Below are 19,754 nucleotides of genomic sequence, written 5' to 3'. Positions count from 1 at the left end.
TGCCTCTACTTCTATTTTAAATAAACAGTCTCAGATGTTTAAATGACTTGTTTCTCCCTCCCCTCCTATGCCCTAAATAAACAATTTGTAGTGGGTAGACCAGACTGAAACGGTTTTGGGGGCACGGATTGTCAGAAATTGAGAAGCAAATGTTTATATGGCATAAACTGTTTTTAACACAAAGTTACTCATAGGATACTTTAAATTTTATGTAAATTTTAACATATAGCACACTAATGCAATGAAAATAGGTAGTGTGACAAAAGTTTTTTTTTTTTTAATGTTTTATTTATTTCTAGGAGAGAGAGAGAGACAGCGTGAGCAGGGGAGGGTCAGAGGGAGAGGGAGTGACAGACTCTGAAACAGGCTCCAGGCTCTGAGCTGGCAGTCAGCACAGAGCCGGACACGGGGCTCGAACCCACGAACCGTGAGATCATGACCTAAGCGAAAGTCGGACGCCTAACCGACTAAGCCACACAGGCGCCCCGTGACAAAAGTTTTTAAGTTGTATGAAAAAAATGTTTTTCCATCCTGCCATTGCATGTCTGTGAATGTGTGTGTGCCTGTGTGTGTGTGTGTGTGTGTGTGTGTGTGTGTATTTTCTTTCAAGCACAATGTCATTGTCTAAATTTGATCCCTTTATAACTATGAGCCTAAACCAAATGGTTACTTGCTCTCCCCTGCTGATGATTCCCAAACAGCTTCTCATTTTCCCCAATTTATTTTCATCCTTGAGGAACTGATACTAAATAGTAAACCTTTAAAATATAGTTAGATTGATGACCATCACCAGGGAGATGCATGTAGAATGGAGTGAGATATAATGCTAATGTCACCTTTTTAAGTTTACTTATTTATTTTGAGAAAGAGAGAAAGGGAGAGAGAATCCAAAAAGGCTTCATGCTGTCAGCACAGAGCCTAAGATGGGGCTGTGAGATCATCATCTGAGCCAAAACCAAGAGTTGGATGCTTAACCGACTGAGCCACCCGGGTGCCTGCTAATGTCATTTTAAATAAACTACAACACCTCCTGTATAAAGGACAATCATAGTATCTTTGTACAATCTAAATTATGAATTATTTTTTAAGTTTATTTATTTTGAGGAGGGGAGGGTCAAAGAGAGAGTGAGAGAATCCCAAGCAGGCTCTATACTGTCAGCACTTGGTCTGATACAGTGCTTGAACTCACAAACCATGAAGTCATGACCTGAGCCAAAACTGAGAGTCAGATGCTTACTGACTGAGCCACCCAGATGCCCCTAAATTCTGAATTATTTCATTGAGTGTTAAATAACACATATTACCCAACTCAACATCAAAAACACCAATAATCCAATTAACAAAATGGGCAGAGGACCTATTAGAAGGTGGAGAGGGACAGTAAAGTATCCCCCAAACTGAGAAGGCACTTTGAGACTGGAAAATGAAGCAGGCCACTCTACAGAGTTCACACAGTTTTATGCAGGTGTAACTGAGTGAGGGGCAGGGGGAGTCTTAGGGCATGGGGAGACGGGGGTGGGATGAGGTGTGGGGATTGAGTGGAGGATGATCCATAGCAGTCCGCATAGCTGTTCTCCACAAAGTCCAAGCCTTAGTTCACAGACTTTATAGAGTGAGGGGAAATGCAGGAGGGCATTGTAGTGAGATCAAGGGCTCACACAGACCTAGAAGGCTTTCATGCACTTAATTGGCGGCTACCCTTTAGTTAGATCTTGTAGCACCACCTGTACATCAGGAGAGAAGGAAGACCATGTTATCTCTAACAGATTAATGAGAGGCCAAAACAAGGCTCTCACCATCCCAGTGTTGGCAGGCATGTCTAAGGTATGCGTATTAATATCCAAGTGGCCTGGACCACATAGACCCAAGAGAAGTCATTGAGCAAACATGACAAGATGAAGGGCCAAAGATGGAGTCAGTATTGTTAGCACTCCTACACGACATGAATAGACATTTTTCCGAAGACATACAAATGGCCAACAGGCACATGAAAAGATACTCAGCATTGTTAATCATCAGGAAAATGCAAATCAAAGGCACACTGAGATATCACCTCACACCTGTTGGAATGACTAAATCAAAAGACAAGAAATAACAAGCGTTAGTGAGGATGTGAAGAAAAAGGAACCCCTCATGCACTCTGGGTGGAGACACTGGTACAGTCACCGTGGAAAACATTATGGAGGTTCCTGAAATAATTAAAAAGAGAAATATTATATGATACAATAATTCTAGTGCCCAAAGAAAATGAAAACACTGAGGGGCGCCTGGGTAGCTCAGTCGGTTAAGCATCCGACTTTGGCTCAGGTCATGATCTCATGGTTCGTGGGTTCGAGCCCCGCGTCGGGCTCTGTGCTGACTGCCAGCTCAGAACCTGGAGCCTATTTCAGTCTGTGACACCCTCTCTCTCTGACCCTCCCCTGCTCACGCTGTCTCTCTCTCTCTCTCTCCTAGAAATAAATAAAAATATTTAAAAAAATAAATAAATAAATAAATAAAAATGTTTAAATATTTTTTAAAAATAGGAAAACAAAAGGAGGGGAAGAGAGGGCTGAAGCTTGGGTGTGATTTTATTTTTTATTTTTATTTNGGCTCAGGTCATGATCTCATGGTTCGTGGGTTCGAGCCCCGCATTGGGCTCTGTGCTGACAGCTAGCTCAGAGCCTGGAGCCTGTTTTGGATTCTGTATCCCTCTTTCTCTCTGACCCTCCCCTGCTCACACTGTCTCTCTCCCTCTCTCAGAAATAAATAAAACATTTAGAAAAAAAAAAGATGAAAACACTGACTCAAAGAGATATATGCACCCCCTATGTTTATTGCAGCATTATTTACAATAGCCAAGACATGGAGGCAATCTACGTTGTCTGCTGATAGATGAATAGATAAGGAAGATGTGGTGAACATGCACCCACTGGAATATTACTCAGCCACAAATAACCATGAGATCTTGCCATTTGTGACAACATGGATGGATGTAGAGGGTATGGTGGAAATTGAAATAAGTCAGATTGAGAAATAAATACCATACAGTTTCACTCATGTGGACCTAAAAAAAATAAATGAATAAACAGAAATAAACCTATAAATACAGTCAACAAACTGATGGGTTGCCAGAGAAGAGGTGGGTGGAGGGATGGGCAAAATGGGTGAAGGGGAGTGGGAGGTACAGGCTTCCAGTTGTGGAATGAATAAGCCACAGGAATAAAAAGTACAGCAGAGGGAATACAGTCAATGGTATTATAACAGCCAGGTGTGGTGACAGATGGTAGTGACACTTGTGAGCATAGCATGGCATTTAGAGATGTTGAATTACTATGTTGTACACCTGTAATTAATGTAACATTGTTAACTATACACAAAAACATTTTTAATAGGAAAATAGTATTATAGAGATGTATAAATAAATGTTATTTTTCTGGAAAAAATAACATGTATTATCTTTGCCACTGAGAAGTGACAATTTGGTGAGGAAAGACAATATCAAACTACTGAAGCATATACCTTCAAAATGATTTTGACAAAAGCAGAATTAACTTTCAATTCCTCACACATGGTTTCATTTTCTAAATAAGTATATGTGGGGGCGCCTGGGTGGCTTAGTCGGTTAAGCGTCCGACTTTCGGTTGGGTCATGATCTCGCAGTTTGTGGGTTCGAGCGCCGCGTCGGGCTCTGTGCTGACTGCCAGCTCAGAGCCTGGAGCCTATTTCAGAGTCTGTATCTCTCTCTCTCTCTCTCTCTGACCCTCTCCTGCTCACGCTGTCTCTCTCTCTCCTAGAAATTTAAAAAAAAAAAATTAAGTATATGTGGAGGCTGAAAGTAAATGGGGAGGTTAAAAATGAAATCTTTACTCTTTAAATTGCGAGTCACCTTTTAAGAGAAATCCACTACATGATCTTTTCATCCAGAATTAAATTAGTCACACTAACCCATATTTTCTTTTTGTTTACAGAAAGCCCTCTGTTTTGAATTCACTTCTACTGACATAGCCAGACTTGATGGAACATAGCTAATTAGGGGGCAGTATTCCCCCACTCATTAGGGACCGTACAAATAAAGACCCTCAGAGCTTTAGGTTTTGATTTTGTGAAAAGAATATTTTTCCGCCAGCCTAAAGATGGTCCATTTCTTATTTTAAGAGTTAGTAAGGCAGTAGGATTGAAATATGAAGATCATGTTTCCTAGAATGAGAGGCAAAAACATTTATTTTTGTTTCGAACTTATGTGGGGTAAACAGTGTGCTTACTTGAATGTGTTGGAGGTTGGAGGTTAGTGGGAAGGGTCTGGTGTGAACCATGTTCATAGATGGTGAATTTTTCCTATCGATTTGTCATTTATTGTAAGAAACTCACTACATTTTTCTGTGGAGACAGATGGTGTTCTGCCATTCAAGATCCATCAGATTGAAGTCTGGGAGCTGAAATCATAATTAATTTCATGTGATATCTGGTGATCCTGAATTGTTCCCATTAAGAGAGTCCAAGCCTGGAAGTCTTGGGATGCCAAAAATTGTAAACTTAATTCCTGAGTGGCCAACAATCATTGATAAAATTATTCTCCCCACTTCTTTTTGTTTGCTTTTTGTTTTTAATGTTTGTTTTTGTGAGAGCGCAAGCCCGGGAAGGGGCAGAAAGATGGAGACAGAAGATCCAGAGTGGGCTCTGTGCTGACAGACTGGCAGCAGCGAGCCTGATGTGGGGCTCAAACTCAGATGACTGCGAGATCATGACCTGAGCTGAAGTCAGACACTCAACTGACTGAGCCATGCAGCTCCCCCACTCCCCACTTCTTTATCGTGAGATATACCGTAACCTATAAAGGTTTGTAAAAATTAAACGTGTAGTTTAAGAAATTTAAAAAAAAGGGGGCGCCTGGGTGGCTTAGTCGGTTAAGCGTCCGACTTTCGCTTGGGTCATGATCTCGCGGTTTGTGGGTTCGAGCCCCACGTCGGGCTCTGTGCTGACTGCCAGCTCAGAGCCTGGAGCCTGTTTTGGAATCTGTCTCCCTCTCTCTCTGACCCTCCCCTGCTCACGCTGTCTCTTTCTGTCTCTCTCTCTCTCCTAGAAATAAATTTTAAAAATATTAAAAAAAAAAAAATTTAAAAAAAATCTGTGAATTCACACCCAGGTTAAGAAATGGAACATGAGTTCCTTACACGCCCCTGTGTATGCCCTTCTCTCCCAAAGAGGATTCTGACTTTTGTGTTAGATATTCCTTTGCTTTTCTATATAATGTGGCAACCTCTGTAGATAGTGCTAAAAATGATTAGTTTTACTTATTTTTAAACTTTATATAATTTTAAAAAACATGCTATAGGTTTTTAGCTGTCACTTTTTTGGCCCACCATTACTAGTTGGAGATTCATCCATGTTGATATCAGTATTTCGTTCATCTTTACCGCTGTTAATAGTGGCTAACCAATTTATATTTCTGTCAATTAAAATTTAGCTTCTAGTTTTCTCAGGTTTTTTTTTTGCTCAGTTACAAATGGTGCTGCTAATGAATTTTTGTACATGTCTCCTAATATGCATGCCGTTTCTCTGTGTACCTAGGACTGGAATGCTGAATCATATGTTCTATGCAATATTCAACTTTATTAGGTAATACAAAAGTGGCTTCCAAAGTGGTTGTAGCCATTTATATTCCCACTAGCAAAGCATAAAACTTTTGTTGCACCGCATCTTCACTTACATCTGGTGTCCTCAGACTTTTCCGTTGTAGCCATGGGATGGGTAGATCGCTATAGTTTACTTTGGCTCTTCCTAATTGCTAATAAGATTGAGTTACCTTTTCATTTGTGTATTGACAGTTGGAATTCTTTTATGAAGTGCTTGGTAGTCTTTTATGTAGTTTTCTGTTGGGTTGCTGGTCTTTTTCTTATTGATGTAAAGGCATTCTTTATACCGTCCAGATATTAGCTTTTTGTTGTTTATATCTGTAACACATCTCTTCTCTCAGTTTGTGGCTTGTGGCTTCATTTTCTGTATACTATCTTTTGATCAACATGAACTTAATTTTAAGAAGATTGAGTTGATCAGTTTTAACTGTTTTTTCTTTTTATGTTTTGGAAAGTTCTTTCCCCACCAATAAAATATATTCTCTCTCCTTTAGCATCTTCTCTGTTACATTTTTACCTTTTATATTTAGGTCTTTACTCCAGCTGGAGTTGGGTTTTATATATTGGTATAAGGTAGAGGGTCCAGTTTTATTCTTTTCCATAGAGAAAACCAACTGGCCTAGGACCAATTACTAAAAAGCTATTTTCCACTGATGGGTGTGGGGGGGGAGGGGAGAGATGGGCATGGAGGAGGGCACTTGTGGGGATGAGCACTTGGTGTTATATGGAAACCAACTTGACAATAAACTATTTGTAAAAAAAAATAAATAAAATAAAATGAAATGAAAAAAAAAGTTATTTTCCCCCTATTGACCTGAAATTCCACCTCAGACATTTAGCAGATGTCCATTTATCATGTCTGGGCCCTTTCTACTTTTCCTTTGGTTTGTCTATACTCTCTTAATTACTGTAGCTTTATTAATGTCCTGATAACCTGATAGCAAGTCCTTCTACCTTCCCTTGTCTATTCATGACCCATTGTACTTCCATATACATTTTATATTGCTTGTGAAATTCTACCAGAAAAAAGTCTTTTGAGAGGAATTCAATTACACATCTATTTTAGGAAAATTGACATCTTTAGGATATTGAGGACTCCAATCCAATGGACATCTTTCCATTTACTTGGCTGTTTTTACTGTTTTAAATAAATTTTTATAATTTTCTTTTAAAGATCTTATACACTTTTTAAAAATGTTTATTTTGAGCTGACTGCGCCACCCCGTCACCCCAAAGATATTATACACTTTCATTAGATTTATTCTTTAGGTTATCATAAATGGAATCTTTTAAAATATCTTATTATAAATATTTTCTTTATTACTGTTGAATAGAAAGGACGTTGATTTTTATATATTGATCTTATATATAGCCAACTTGCTACACTTAAAATTTTTTTTTAATGTTTACTTATTTTTGAGAGAGAGAGAGAGAGACAGAGCATGAGCAACAGAGGACAGAGAGACAGGGAGACACAGAATTGGATCCAGGCTCTTGGCTCTGTGCTGTCAGCACAGAGCCCAACATGGAGCTCAAACTCATGAATGAGGAGATCATGTCCTGAGCCAAAGTCGGATACTCAACTGACTGAGCCACCCAGACACCACTACACTTTCTTTTTTTTTTTTTTTTTTTAATGTTTTATTTATTTCTAGGAGAGAGAGAGAGAGAGAGCATGAGCAGGGGAGGGTCAGAGAGAGAGGGAGACACAGACTCCGAAATAGGCTCCAGGCTCCGAGCTGGCAGTCAGCACAGAGCCCGATGCGGGGCTCGAACCCACGAACCGCGAGATGGTGACCTAAGCGAAAGTCGGACGCTTAACCGACTAAGCCACCCAGGCGCCCCACCCCTACACTTTCTAATTTTAATCATTTATCTGTTGCTTATTTGGGGTTTTCTATATACTCAATTATACTATTTCTCAGTAATAGCAAAAAACATTTTTCTTCCTTCCCGATTCTTTTTTTTAATTTCTTTTAAAAGTTTTTTATTTATTTCTGAGAGAGAGAGAGACAGCATGAGCAGGGGAGGGCCAGAGTGAGAGGGAGATAAAGAATCTGAAACGGGCTCCAGGCTCTGAGCTAGCTGTCAGCACAGAGCCCAATGCGGGGCTCGAACCCACAAACCTGAGCTGAAGTTGGACACCTAACCAACTGAGCCACCCAGGCGTCCCTCTTCTTTCCCAATTCTTAAACCTCATATTTCTTTTTCTTTCCCTATTCCAGTGGTTAAGTCTTCTACTATTGTGTTGAAAAGGAGGAGTAGTAAAAAATGTTCTTGTTTCTGATTGTAAAGAAAATGCTTTCAGTATTTCTTCCTTAATATTTCTATATCTATTGAGATAATCACATTTTCCCATTAATCTGTTCTGGTAAATTATATTCATTGATTTACTAATCTTAAACCAGTTTTGCATCCCTGGAGTAAAACTATCTTGGTCATCATGAGCTATTCTTTTTGTACGTATCTGAATTTTGCTAATATCTTGTTAAGATTTTTTATATTTGTTCATAAATGAGATACCCTGTAAGTTTCTTTTATTGTACTGACATTGTCAGGTTTTCATTTTAAAATTATGAAATCCTCAAAAAAGAGTTGGGGGCCAATGTATATATTCTATATGTTAGAATAGTTGCGTAAGAAGGAATATAGTGATAGTCAGGTTTTTATTTCTTTTTGCTTCAGTTTTTATTTAGTTAAAATTCTCCAGGAATTTTTTCATTCTATCTAAAATTCCAAATATTCAGAATTTTGTTAATGACGGGCACCTGGGTGGTTCAGTTGGTTAAGCAACTGACTTTTGATTTTGGTGCATCTCATGATCTCACAGTTCATGGGATCGAGCCCTGTGTTGGGCTGTGTGCTGACAATGCAGATCCTGCTTGGGATTCTCTTGTTCCCCCCATTCTCTCTGCTCCTCTCCTGCTTGCATGCATATTCTCTCTCTCAAAATAAGCAAGCTTTAAAAAATATGTTTATTTATTTTTGAGACAGAGACAGAGAGTGAGCAGAGGAGGGGCAGAGAGAGAGGGAGACACAGAATCCGTGGCAGGCTCAAGGCTCTGAGCTGTCAGCACAGGGCCCGAAGCGGGGCTGGAACCCATGAACCGCAATATCATGACCTGAACCGAAGTCAGATGCTTGACCAACTGAGCCACCTAGGTGCCCCAAAATAAATAAATTTAAAAAAAGAATGTTCATGAGATTTTTACTATCTTTTAAATCTCTAGACTATCTAAAGTTATGACCCGTGATCACTCATATTTGCTTATGTCCTCTTTTTTTTTTCTTGGTAAACCTTGCTATAGAGTTATTAGAGTTACAGTCTTTTAAAGAATCCATGTGGGGCGCCTGGGTGGCTTAGTCGGTTAAGCGTCCGACTTTCGCTTAGGTCATGATCTCGTGGTTCGTGGGTTCGAGCCCCGTGTCCGGCTCTGTGCTGACTGCCAGCTCAGAGCCTGGAGCCTGTTTCAGAGTCTGCATCTCCCTCTCTCTCTGACCCTCCCCTACTCACACTGTCTCTCTCTCTCTCTCTCTCTCCTAGAAATAAATAAATATATTAAAAAAAAAAAAAAGAATCCATGTGTGGCTTTTTGACATGCACTTGTTTGTATATATTTTAATACTTCTGATATGATGATTTCTTTTTTTTTTATTTTTACAAATGGTTTATTGTCAAGTTGGTTTCCATATAACACCCAGTGCTCATCCCCACAAGTGCCCTGCTCCATGCCCACCTCCCCCCTCCCCCCCTGATGATTTCTTTCAATTCTTTGGATTTTACCAATCTTTTTCTAATTTCTTAAAATAAAGGTTAAAGTTTCCTTCTAAGTAATGCTTTCACTGTCTCCACATATTTTGATGTATAATATTTTAGTATTATTTTAGAATTTTATATCTGAATTCTTCCTTACCTGAAGGTGTTATTTGTATATTTCTTAATGTTTGAAGATACAGGGATTTTCTAGTTATTTTTTTGTTACTGGTGTCTAGCGTAATTATACCAAGTCACTAAATATTTGATGTATGATATTCTTTTGAAATTGTTGAGACTTACTTGCTTTGTGTCCAATATATTGTTAATTTTTATAAATGCTTCATGTGTACCCCAAAGTAAACAATGGATTTTGAACCTCCTAGGAATAGTCATCTGTATATGTCTATTTACACCAAACTTGTCCATTGTGTGGATTAAATTTTCAATACCAATGTTTTTTTTAAATGCTTGATCTATCTGTTACAGCTAGACATGTGTTAAAAATCTCTCACTACTGTAGATTTTCTTTGTAAATACTACTTACATATTTTCAATCTATGTTGTAAGTTATAGATGTAAATATTAACTTGTTACATCTATTTTAATAAGAGAAATAGAGTTATTCAGGGAGGCCCAGCTTTGGACTATAGGCTGTGTGTATTTCAGTGATTCTGATTTTTATATTTTATTAAACATCTAATAAACCACACTCTATACAAAAATAATTTTATCATATTTAGCAATTTAGTGTTAAAAATATTCATGCCCTGCTCCAATCAAAAGACATAGGGTAGCAGAATGGATTAAAAAACAAAATCCATCTATATGCTGTCTACAAGAAACTCATTTTAGACGGGAAGATACCTTCAGATTAAAAGTAAGGGGATGGAGAAATATATATCATGCTACAGGAAATCAAAAGAAAGCCGGAGTAGCGATACTTATATCAGACAAACTGGACTTTAAATTAAAGACAATCACAAGAGATGAAGAAGGGCACTACATAATAATTACAGGGTCCATCCATCAGGAAGAACTAACAATCATAAATGTCTACGCACCGAATATGGGAGCACCTAAATATCTAAAACAATTAATCACAAACAGAAACAAGCTTATAGATAAGAATGTGCTAATAGCAGGGGACTTTAATACTCCGCTTACAGCAATGGATAGGTCAACCAGACAGAAAATCACTAAAGAAATAATGGACTTGAAAGACACATTGGACCAGATGGATCTGACGGATATATTTAGAACTTTACATCCTGAGGCCAGGGAATTTACTTTCTTCTCAAGTGCGCATGGCACATTCTCCAAGATAGATCACATACTGGGACATAAAGCAGCCCTCAATAAATATAAAAGAATAGAGATCATACCATGCACACTGTCAGATCACAATGCTTTGAAACTTGAAATCAATTACAGGAAGAAGTCTGGAAAACCGCCAAAAACATGGAGGTTAAAGAACACCCTTCTAAAGAATGAATGGGCCAATCAGGCAATTAGAGAGGAAATTAAAAAATATATGGAAACAAATGAAAATGAAAACACAACAATTCAAAATCTATGGGATGCGGCCAAGGCAGTCCTAAGAGGAAAGTACATTGCTCTCCAGGCCTATTTCAAGAGATTAGAAAAAGCACAAGTCCAAAATCTAACAGCTCACCTAAAGGAGCTAGAGGCAGAGCAACAAGAACGCCCTAAACCCAGTAGAAGAAGAGAAATAGTAAAAATTAGAGCAGAAATAAACAACATAGAGACCAAAGAAACAATTGAACAGATCAATGAAACCAAGAGTTGGTTTTTTGAAAAAGTAAACAAAATTGACAAACCTCTAGCCAGGCTTATCAAAAAGAAAAGAGAGAGCACCCAAATAGACAAAATTATGAATGAAAATGGACTTATTACAACCAACCCCTCAGAAATACAAGCAATTATCAGGGAATACTATGAAAAATTATATGCCAACAAATTGGACAACTTAGAAGAAATGGACAAATTCCTAAACACACACTCACTACCAAAATTCACACGGGAAGAAATAGAAAACCTGAACAGACCCATAACGAGTGAAGAAATCGAATCAGTGATCAAAAATCTCCCAACAAATAAGAGCCCTGGACCTGATGGTTTCCCTGGGGAATTCTACCAGACATTTAAAACAGAATTAATCCCAATTCTTCTCAAGCTATTCCAAAAAATAGAAGTCGAAGGAAAACTCCCGGACTCATTTTATGAAGCCAGCATCACTCTGATTCCCAAGCCAGACAGAGATCCAACAAAAAAAGAGAACTATAGGCCAATATCCTTGATGAATACGGATGCAAAAATTCTCAACAAGATCCTTGCAAATCGAATCCAGCAGCATATCAAAAGAATCATCCACCAAGATCAAGTGGGATTCATTCCTGGGTTACAGGGCTGGTTCAACATTCGCAAATCAATCAATGTGATCCATCATATCAATAAAAGAAAAGATAAAAACCATATGATCCTGTCAATAGATGCAGAAAAAGCATTTGACAAAATACAGCATCCCTTCTTAATAAAGACTCTCGAGAAAGTTGGGATAGAAGGAACCTACTTAAACATCATCAAAGCCATCTATGAGAAGCCTTCAGCTAACATCATCCTCAACGGGGAAAAACTGAGAGCTTTCCCCCTGAGATCAGGAACACGACAGGGATGTCCACTCTCACCACTGTTGTTTAACATAGTGCTGGAAGTCCTAGCATCAGCCATCAGACAACAAAAGGAAATCAAAGGCATCAGAATTGGCAAAGAGGAAGTCAAACTTTCACTCTTCGCAGATGACATGATACTCTACATAGAAAACCCGACAGACTCCACCAGAAGCCTACTAGAACTGATCCAAGAATTCAGCCAAGTTGCAGGGTACAAAATCAACGTACAGAAATCGGTTGCATTTTTATACACCAATAATGAAGCAACAGAAAGAGAAATCAAGAAACTGATCCCATTCACAATTGCACAAAAAACCATAAAATACCTCGGAATAAACCTAACCAAGGATACAAGAGATCTGTATGATGAAAACTATAGAAAACTTATGAAGGAAATTGAAGAAGACACAAAGAAATGGAAAAACATTCCATGCTCATGGATAGGAAGAATAAATATAGTTAAGATGTCATTACTACCTAAAGCACTCTACACATTCAATGCAATTCCAATCAAAATTGCACCAGCATACTTCTCAAAACTAGAACAAACTATCCAAAAATTTGTATGGAACCACAAAAGACCCCGAATAGCCAAAGTAATACTGAAAAATAAAACCAAAACGGGAGGTATCACCATCCCAGACTTCAGCCTCTACTACAAAGCTGTCATCCTCAAGACAGTATGGTATTGGCACAAAAACAGACACATAGACCAATGGAACAGAATTGAGAACTCAGAAGTGGACCCAAAAGTATACAGCCAACTGATCTTTGACAAAGCAGGAAAGAATATCCAATGGAAAAAAGACAGCCTTTTTAACAGATGGTGTTGGGAGAACTGGACAGCAACATGCAGAAGAATGAAACTAGATCATTTTCTCACACCATGCACAAAAATCAACTCAAAATGGATAAAGGACCTGAACGTGAGACAGGAAACTATCAACACCCTAGAGGAGAAAGCAGGAAACAACCTCCTTGACCTCCACCGCAGCAACTTCTTACTTGACACATCCCCAAAAGCAAGGGAATCAAGAGCAAAAATAAACTGTTGGGACCTCATCAAGATTAAAAGCTTCTGCACAGCCAAGGAAACAACCCAGAAAATTAATAGGCAACCAACGGAATGGGAAAAGATAGTTGCAAATGACATATCAGATAAAGGGTTAATATCCAGAATCTATAAGGAACTCACCAAACTACACGCCCGAAAAACAAACAACCCAGTGAAGAAATGGGCAGAAGACATGAACAGACACTTCTCCAAAGAGGACATCCAGATGGCCAACAGACACATGAAACGATGCTCAGCATCCCTCCTCATCAGGGAAATACAAATCAAAACCACACTGAGATACCACCTCACGCCAGTCAGAGTGGCTAAAATGAGCAAATCAGAGAACTCTAGATGCTGGCGAGGATGTGGAGAAACGGGCACCCTCCTACACTGTTGGTGGGAATGTAAACTGGTACAGCCCCTCTGGAAAACAGTGTGGAGGTTCCTCAGGAAACTAACAATAGAACTCCCCTATGACCCAGCAATAGCACTGCTAGGAATTTACCCAAGGGATACAGAAATGCTGAGGCATAGGAGCACATGTACCCCAATGTTCATAGCAGCACTCTCCACAATAGCTAAAACATGGAAAGAGCCTAAGTGTCCATCAACAGATGAATGGATCAAGAAGATGTGGTTTATCTATACCATGGAATACTACATGGCAATGAGAAACAATGAAATCTGGCCATGTGTAGCAACATGGATGGACCTTGAGGGTGTTATGCTGAGCGAAATAAGTCAGGCAGAGAAGGACAAATATCATATGTTTGCACGTATAGGAGGATTAGGAGGAACTTGACGGAGGAACAAGGGGGAGAAGAAGGGCGGAAATGGTGGGGGAAAGGGAGAGAGGCAAACCAGGAGAGACTCTTGAATGCTGACAAAAACTGAGGACTGATGGATGTGGGGGGAGGGGGGGATGGGCATGGAGGAGGACACTTGTGGGGATGAGCACTGAGTGTTATGTGGAAACTAATTTGACAATAAACTATTTGTAAAAAAAAAAAAAAAAAAATATTCATGCCCCTTGACCTTGTTAACTCATTTCTGGGTTGCTTTTCAGATAAAACAACCAGTAGATAAAAAGCTTTATGTACCACAATACATATTTATGATGGTGAAAAAAACATAGATTCTAACAATAGCAGAATGGTGACATTTGATTTCCCCCTTCCTTTCTACTTTTTTAATGTTTTCCGTATTTTCTACAATTCTTTTACAATTATAATGGGGGAAAACAAGCTTTGAAATATAGGCTAACAAATACATTTCTAACTAATATTTGAGTGTACATAATTTGTCTTTAATTCTATGTTATGTTGTTATTTAGGTGATATCTTTAAAATAACAAGATAGAAAAGCCATATAGAAAATGTGATAGGGATATGTATAAAGGGATGGGGATAGGGATATGTATAAAGTAAAAGTTAAATGTTAAAGACAGATGGTCTGTTGTGCCTTCTCTGTCATAGGTAGAACACTGATAGAAGGGAAAGAATGCTTTGCTCACATGGTTTTCAGTCATATGAGCCCATGGACAAAACCAGCAGCTGTTGGATTCCCCAGCCCACATGTGACAGAGTTCCCAAGAAAACGAAAAGGAAGTGATTCAGACCCATCCCAGTAAGTGACTTTTTTCCTCTAACCCCATGAAATCTTTGATTCTAAGGAAAAGAGAAAAAGATTACTTTTTAAATCCTTGATTATTTTCAGTTACACGGTAACATATGGATGGGGGCAATTATTTCTCCACCCAACTGCTTCCTCTGTCACTGATCTGGAACTTTTCCATTGAATTCTGAAGCTCAGCAGATAGCTCAGGAGGTCAGCTGGAATCTGAAAGATACAGAAACATAAGGTCAATTTGCTTAACATTGATGGTCATATTGAGATGCTTACCTTCCTATTTGAATTGTTTAATGGTGAAGAGAACATCTTCCTGTAGGTTTCACTTAAAATAATAATTACCACATTGCTTCTTGCCATACTCATCATTTATAAAATAACCAGCCCTTGGTTATCTGTGGTCAGTTAAATCATAAACAACTTTTCTTTTCCATGTTTATTTAAGTCAAATAGATAATAAAGCCAATGTTGAGGATACTTCCTATCTCCTTGTTTATTTTTGTTGCATTAATACAGCTCACAGCTCCAAATATTCTTTTTTATTTAAAAAAAATTTTTTTTAATGTTTTATTTATTTCTAGGAGAGAGAGAGAGAGACAGCGTGAGCAGGGGAGGGTCAGAGAGAGAGGGAGTCACAGACTGAAACAGGCTCCAGGCTCTGAGCTGGCAGTCAGCACAGAGCCCGACGCGGGGCTCGAACCCAGGAACCATGAGATCGTGACCTAAGCGAAACTCGGACGCTTAACCGACTGAGCCACCCCGGCGCCCCACAGCTCCAAATATTCTTTAATATTGGAGCTTTAATAACTCCCCAACGCTAGGATTTGTATGGTGAAATTGATAGGGCAATGTAAATACTACAATCCAGAGTACTCCATTTTAGGCTTCTAGAGTATTCCATTTTAGGCTGGTATTTTACATAAATATGATAGTTGATGATAGTTTTTCATGAAAGAAGGGAAATATTTTGAATAGGGGGACAAGATGAGAACATAAGGAAACATCCTACTTTTTAAGCCCGTTCTTCCCAATATATAATTTAGTTAAAATTCCCAAGACAGTAGGATCAGTGTTATTCAAATGTAAGTACCAGTACATTTCCCTGTCTACCTATAAATGACTTGAAAGTTATCTACAAATTTGTCTGTATTCTCTTAGACTTTTCCATTAATGTGACTAGTCATAAATAACTACAACTGACCAAGTGACTGTCTAGCACTGTTTGGTGTTTTCCATTCTAAATGATCAGTTTGTAGTCCCCACTTAGCTCAAGCTAGAAGTGATTGTAAGTTTTATGTTCTTTCTTTTTCTTCAGAATCATAAGCCCCATTGTTCTTTCTTAGTATCTAAATAAGATTGTGGCTGTTGAAGTGAAGCAGTGAGTACTAGAGGTAACACACTTTTATGCTGCGGGGGGGGGGGGGGGGGGCATGGATGAGACCTTACAGTGGCTTGGGGAGTGAATGGGGAAATGGGGTGATTGGTAGGTGAAATAACAGAAACTTGCAAAATACTGACAGATAGTGATCTTTTGGCAAAAGACAACACTTAAGATTAGCCAATTGCCCACATTTTAGAAACCTAAGAAGCTAGGACTCAAAGACATCAAGTGGCTTGCCTAACATTTCACAACTAGTTAGAATGTCTGATTGTTAATGTGGTAGTTTTCTTCATTACACTCTGTTTCCTGTCTCTCTGCAACTGGACAGGGTAGCTTGCTTCTAGCACATGAGGATAATCATGCTGTCCATTTCCCAACATATATGGATAGAAGTGACCCAAGACCTCTTTCCATCCAGGTCAGGATTCGTGACAGAAAAAGTGGCAGAAAAACTTTCTCAGAATCCTTTTACCTATCTTCTTTCAACAAAGATAGAAATATCAGCAACCAGTGGCAGCAGGTAAGTCCTGGACTTCTATCTGACAGAATTCCTACTTGAAGAAGGTGAATAGGAAGAGAATCAAAAGAGAGTATATACCCCACTGAATTGCTCATTATATACCTTAGAGCTTCTCCATTCTGCCCCAATCCTTCTTTCATTCCACCATATTCAATTCCTCTGATGAAATGATTGGTGTCAAAGTACTTACAGGTTTTTACAAAGTACTGATTGTATAGCATCCTTCTCAGAGACTCAGGGCATGAAAGCCATTCAGTAGATATGAAGTTGATTTCATTGGTGGAGCCCCAGAATATTGGGTATTTTTAAACAAAGAAGAGTGTATGAGAATGGTTACCATTTTTGCAGCATTCTTGGTTTTGAATGGAGAGCTGGTTCTTTAAAAGGATCATGGATGAAGACTGCCTGGAATGTAGTCATTAAAATTTCTTGAGTACCTACTATGTGCCATGCTGGGAGGAAGAAGTACAGATTAGACTAAAGAAACGTGTACATATTAGAAAGGTACAGATAACTATTACACATGAAAACTGTCATAACATACACCCTGGGTACTATGGTAACAGAGACAGTTGGGCATTTAAGTAAGATTGGGATCAGTAGGGAAGGACAGCTCCCTGCAGAGGTTGACTTAAGCTAAGTTTTAAATAAAGAATGGGAGTGAGCCATTCTGAGCAGAGGTAGAGGTATTTTAGATAGAAAGAAGAACTGTGTGGAAGCACAGAGCATGAAATATGAAATAACACTCTGTATATCAGGAAGTGTGGTTGGCACAACAAAGCAGAGGGCATACACAGAGGTGGGTGAGCTATGAGACTTGACAGGTGAACATGGACTAGGTAAAGAGATCTGTTGAACCACACAGTATAGAGATTATCTTGCCTGCAGTCAGGAAAACAGAAGGATTTTAAGGTGGAGAGGACTTGATTAAATTACATTAAAAAATTGTTGGCCTTTGTACTTTTATTTGGTTAAAAAATATATAACGTAAAAAATTGCCATCTCTGCCATTTTTAACTATACAATTCAGTGGCATTAATTATGTATACAATGTTTTACAGCCATTATTACTACTATTTCAAAAACTGTTATTACCCCAAACTCTGTACTCATTAAATAATGATACTCCATCCCTTGTTTCCCCCATCCCTGGTAACCTCTAGCCTATTTTCTATTTTCTAGTTCTATGATTTTGCCTATTCTAGATATCTTATATAAGTAGAGTCATGCAATGTTTGTCATTTTGTATCTGGCTTATTTCACCAGGTGTTATATTTTCAAATTTCATGTGTATTACAGCATATATCAGAATTTCATTCATTCTTTTTAGGGCTAAATAATATTCCATTGTATGTATATATTACATTTTTGTAATAATTTTTAAGTATAATTGACACACAAAATTACATTAGTATCAGATGCACAACATAGTCAATTTCTCTACACATTATGCTGTGCTTACCACATAGCTACAGTCTGTCAGCATACGTCACTATTACAATATCATTGACAACGTTCCCTATGCTGTGCCTTTTATTCTCATGACCTATTCATTCTGTAAATGTAAATCCATATTTCCAACACCCCTTGACTCATTTTTCCCATCTTTACACCTTCCTTCCCTCTGGCGACCATTAATTCTCTGGTTTTATAAGTCTGATTCTGCTTTTTGTTTATTCATTTGTTTTGATTTTTAGGTGCCACAAGAATGAGATCATATGATATTTGTCTTTTTCTCAATCTGACTTAGTTCACTTAGCAAAATACCCTCTAGGTTCGTCCATGTTCTTGCAAATGGCAAGACCTTATCTTTTATTTGGTGGTATAATACTCTAGTGTGTGTGTGTGTGTGTGTGTGTGTGTGTGTGTGTGTATCACTTCTTTATCCATTTGTCTATTGATGGACACTTAGGTTGCTTCCTTATCTTGGCTATTATAAATAATGTTGCAATAAACATGGGGATGCATGTATCTTTTTGAATTAGTGTTTTGGTTTTATTGGGTAAATACCTAGTAATGGCGTTACTGGATTATATGTTATTTCTGTTTTCAATTTTTAGAGGAACCTCCATACTGCTTTCCACAGTGGCTGTACCAATTTACATTTCCACCACAGTATATGTTTTCTCTACATCCTTGCCAACACTTGTTATTTCTTATCCTTTTAATTTTAGTCATTCTGACAGGTAGAAAGTGGTATCTTATCGTGGTTTTGATTTGCATTTCCCTGATGATTAGTGATCAGCTTTTTTGTGTGTCTGTTGGCCATCTGTATGTCTTTGGGAAAATGTCTATTCAGTTACTCTGCCCATTTTTAAATCAGGTTGTTTGCTTTTTGGGTGTTGAGTTGTGTAAATTCCTTATATATTTTGGATATTAACCCCTTATTAGCCATTTGCAAATATCTCCTCCCATTTAGTAAGTTGTCTTATTATATTGTTGGTTTCCTTTGCTGCACAAAAACTTTTTATTTTGATGTAGGCTCAATAGTTTATTTTTGCTTTTGCTTCCTTTGTCTTAGGAGATATAGCTAGAAAAATAGTGTTAGAACCAATGTCAGAGAAATCACTTCCTATGTTCTCTTCTAGATTTTTTTATGGTTTCAAGTCTCACATATAGGTCTTTAGCCTATTTTGAGTTTACTTTTGTGAATGTTGTTAGAGAGGTCCAGTTTTCTCAGAACCATTTATTGAAGAGCCTCTCTTTTTCTCCGTTGCATAATCTTGACTAATTTGTCATAGATTAACTGACCGTATAATAGTGGGTTTATTTCCAGGTTCTCTATTCTGTCCCACTGATCTCTGTGTCTGTTTTTGTGCCAGTACCCTGATGTTTTAATTATTATAGCTTTGTAGTATATCTTGAAATCTGGATCTGTGATGCCTCCAGTTTTGTTCTTTTTCAAGGTTGCTTTGTCTATTTAGGGTCTTTTGTTCCATATGAAGTTTAGGATTGTTTGTGCAAGTTCTGTGAAAAATCCTTTTGGTGTTTTGAGAGGGATTGTACTGAATCTTTAGATTGCTTTGGGCAGAATGGACATTTTAACAATATAAACTCTTCCATTCCATGAACTAGAACACCTTGGCATTTATTTGTGTCATCTGT

The 19,754-nt window shown here is 38.2% G+C and overlaps 1 protein-coding gene across 7 annotated transcripts in view; it reads left to right on the top strand.

The window, feature by feature from the left end:
* The window catches only part of ARNTL2 (aryl hydrocarbon receptor nuclear translocator like 2), a 114,107-nt gene that overhangs the window by 33,269 nt on the left and 61,084 nt on the right, over positions 1–19,754 (top strand). For 4 of the 7 annotated variants that reach the window (XM_039240818.1, XM_039240821.1, XM_039240816.1 and 1 more), the window contains exons 2-3: positions 14,595–14,745; positions 16,548–16,649. In XM_039240818.1, the coding sequence (XP_039096749.1) occupies positions 14,595–14,745; positions 16,548–16,649 (253 nt within the window). Of the gene's footprint in view, positions 1–4,740; positions 4,819–5,550; positions 5,599–14,594; positions 14,746–16,063; positions 16,140–16,547; positions 16,650–19,754 lie in introns of those variants that run through there. The other 3 variants (XM_039240817.1, XM_039240820.1, XM_039240822.1) reach the window with 3 other exon arrangements.

This window comes from Hyaena hyaena, unplaced genomic scaffold (genome assembly GCF_003009895.1).
Source record: "Hyaena hyaena isolate Hyena2069 unplaced genomic scaffold, ASM300989v1 scaffold_182, whole genome shotgun sequence".
Lineage (NCBI taxonomy): Eukaryota > Metazoa > Chordata > Mammalia > Carnivora > Hyaenidae > Hyaena > Hyaena hyaena.
The sequence above is the reverse complement of the archived record's forward strand: the minus strand, read 5'-3'. Positions and strand labels throughout refer to the sequence as shown.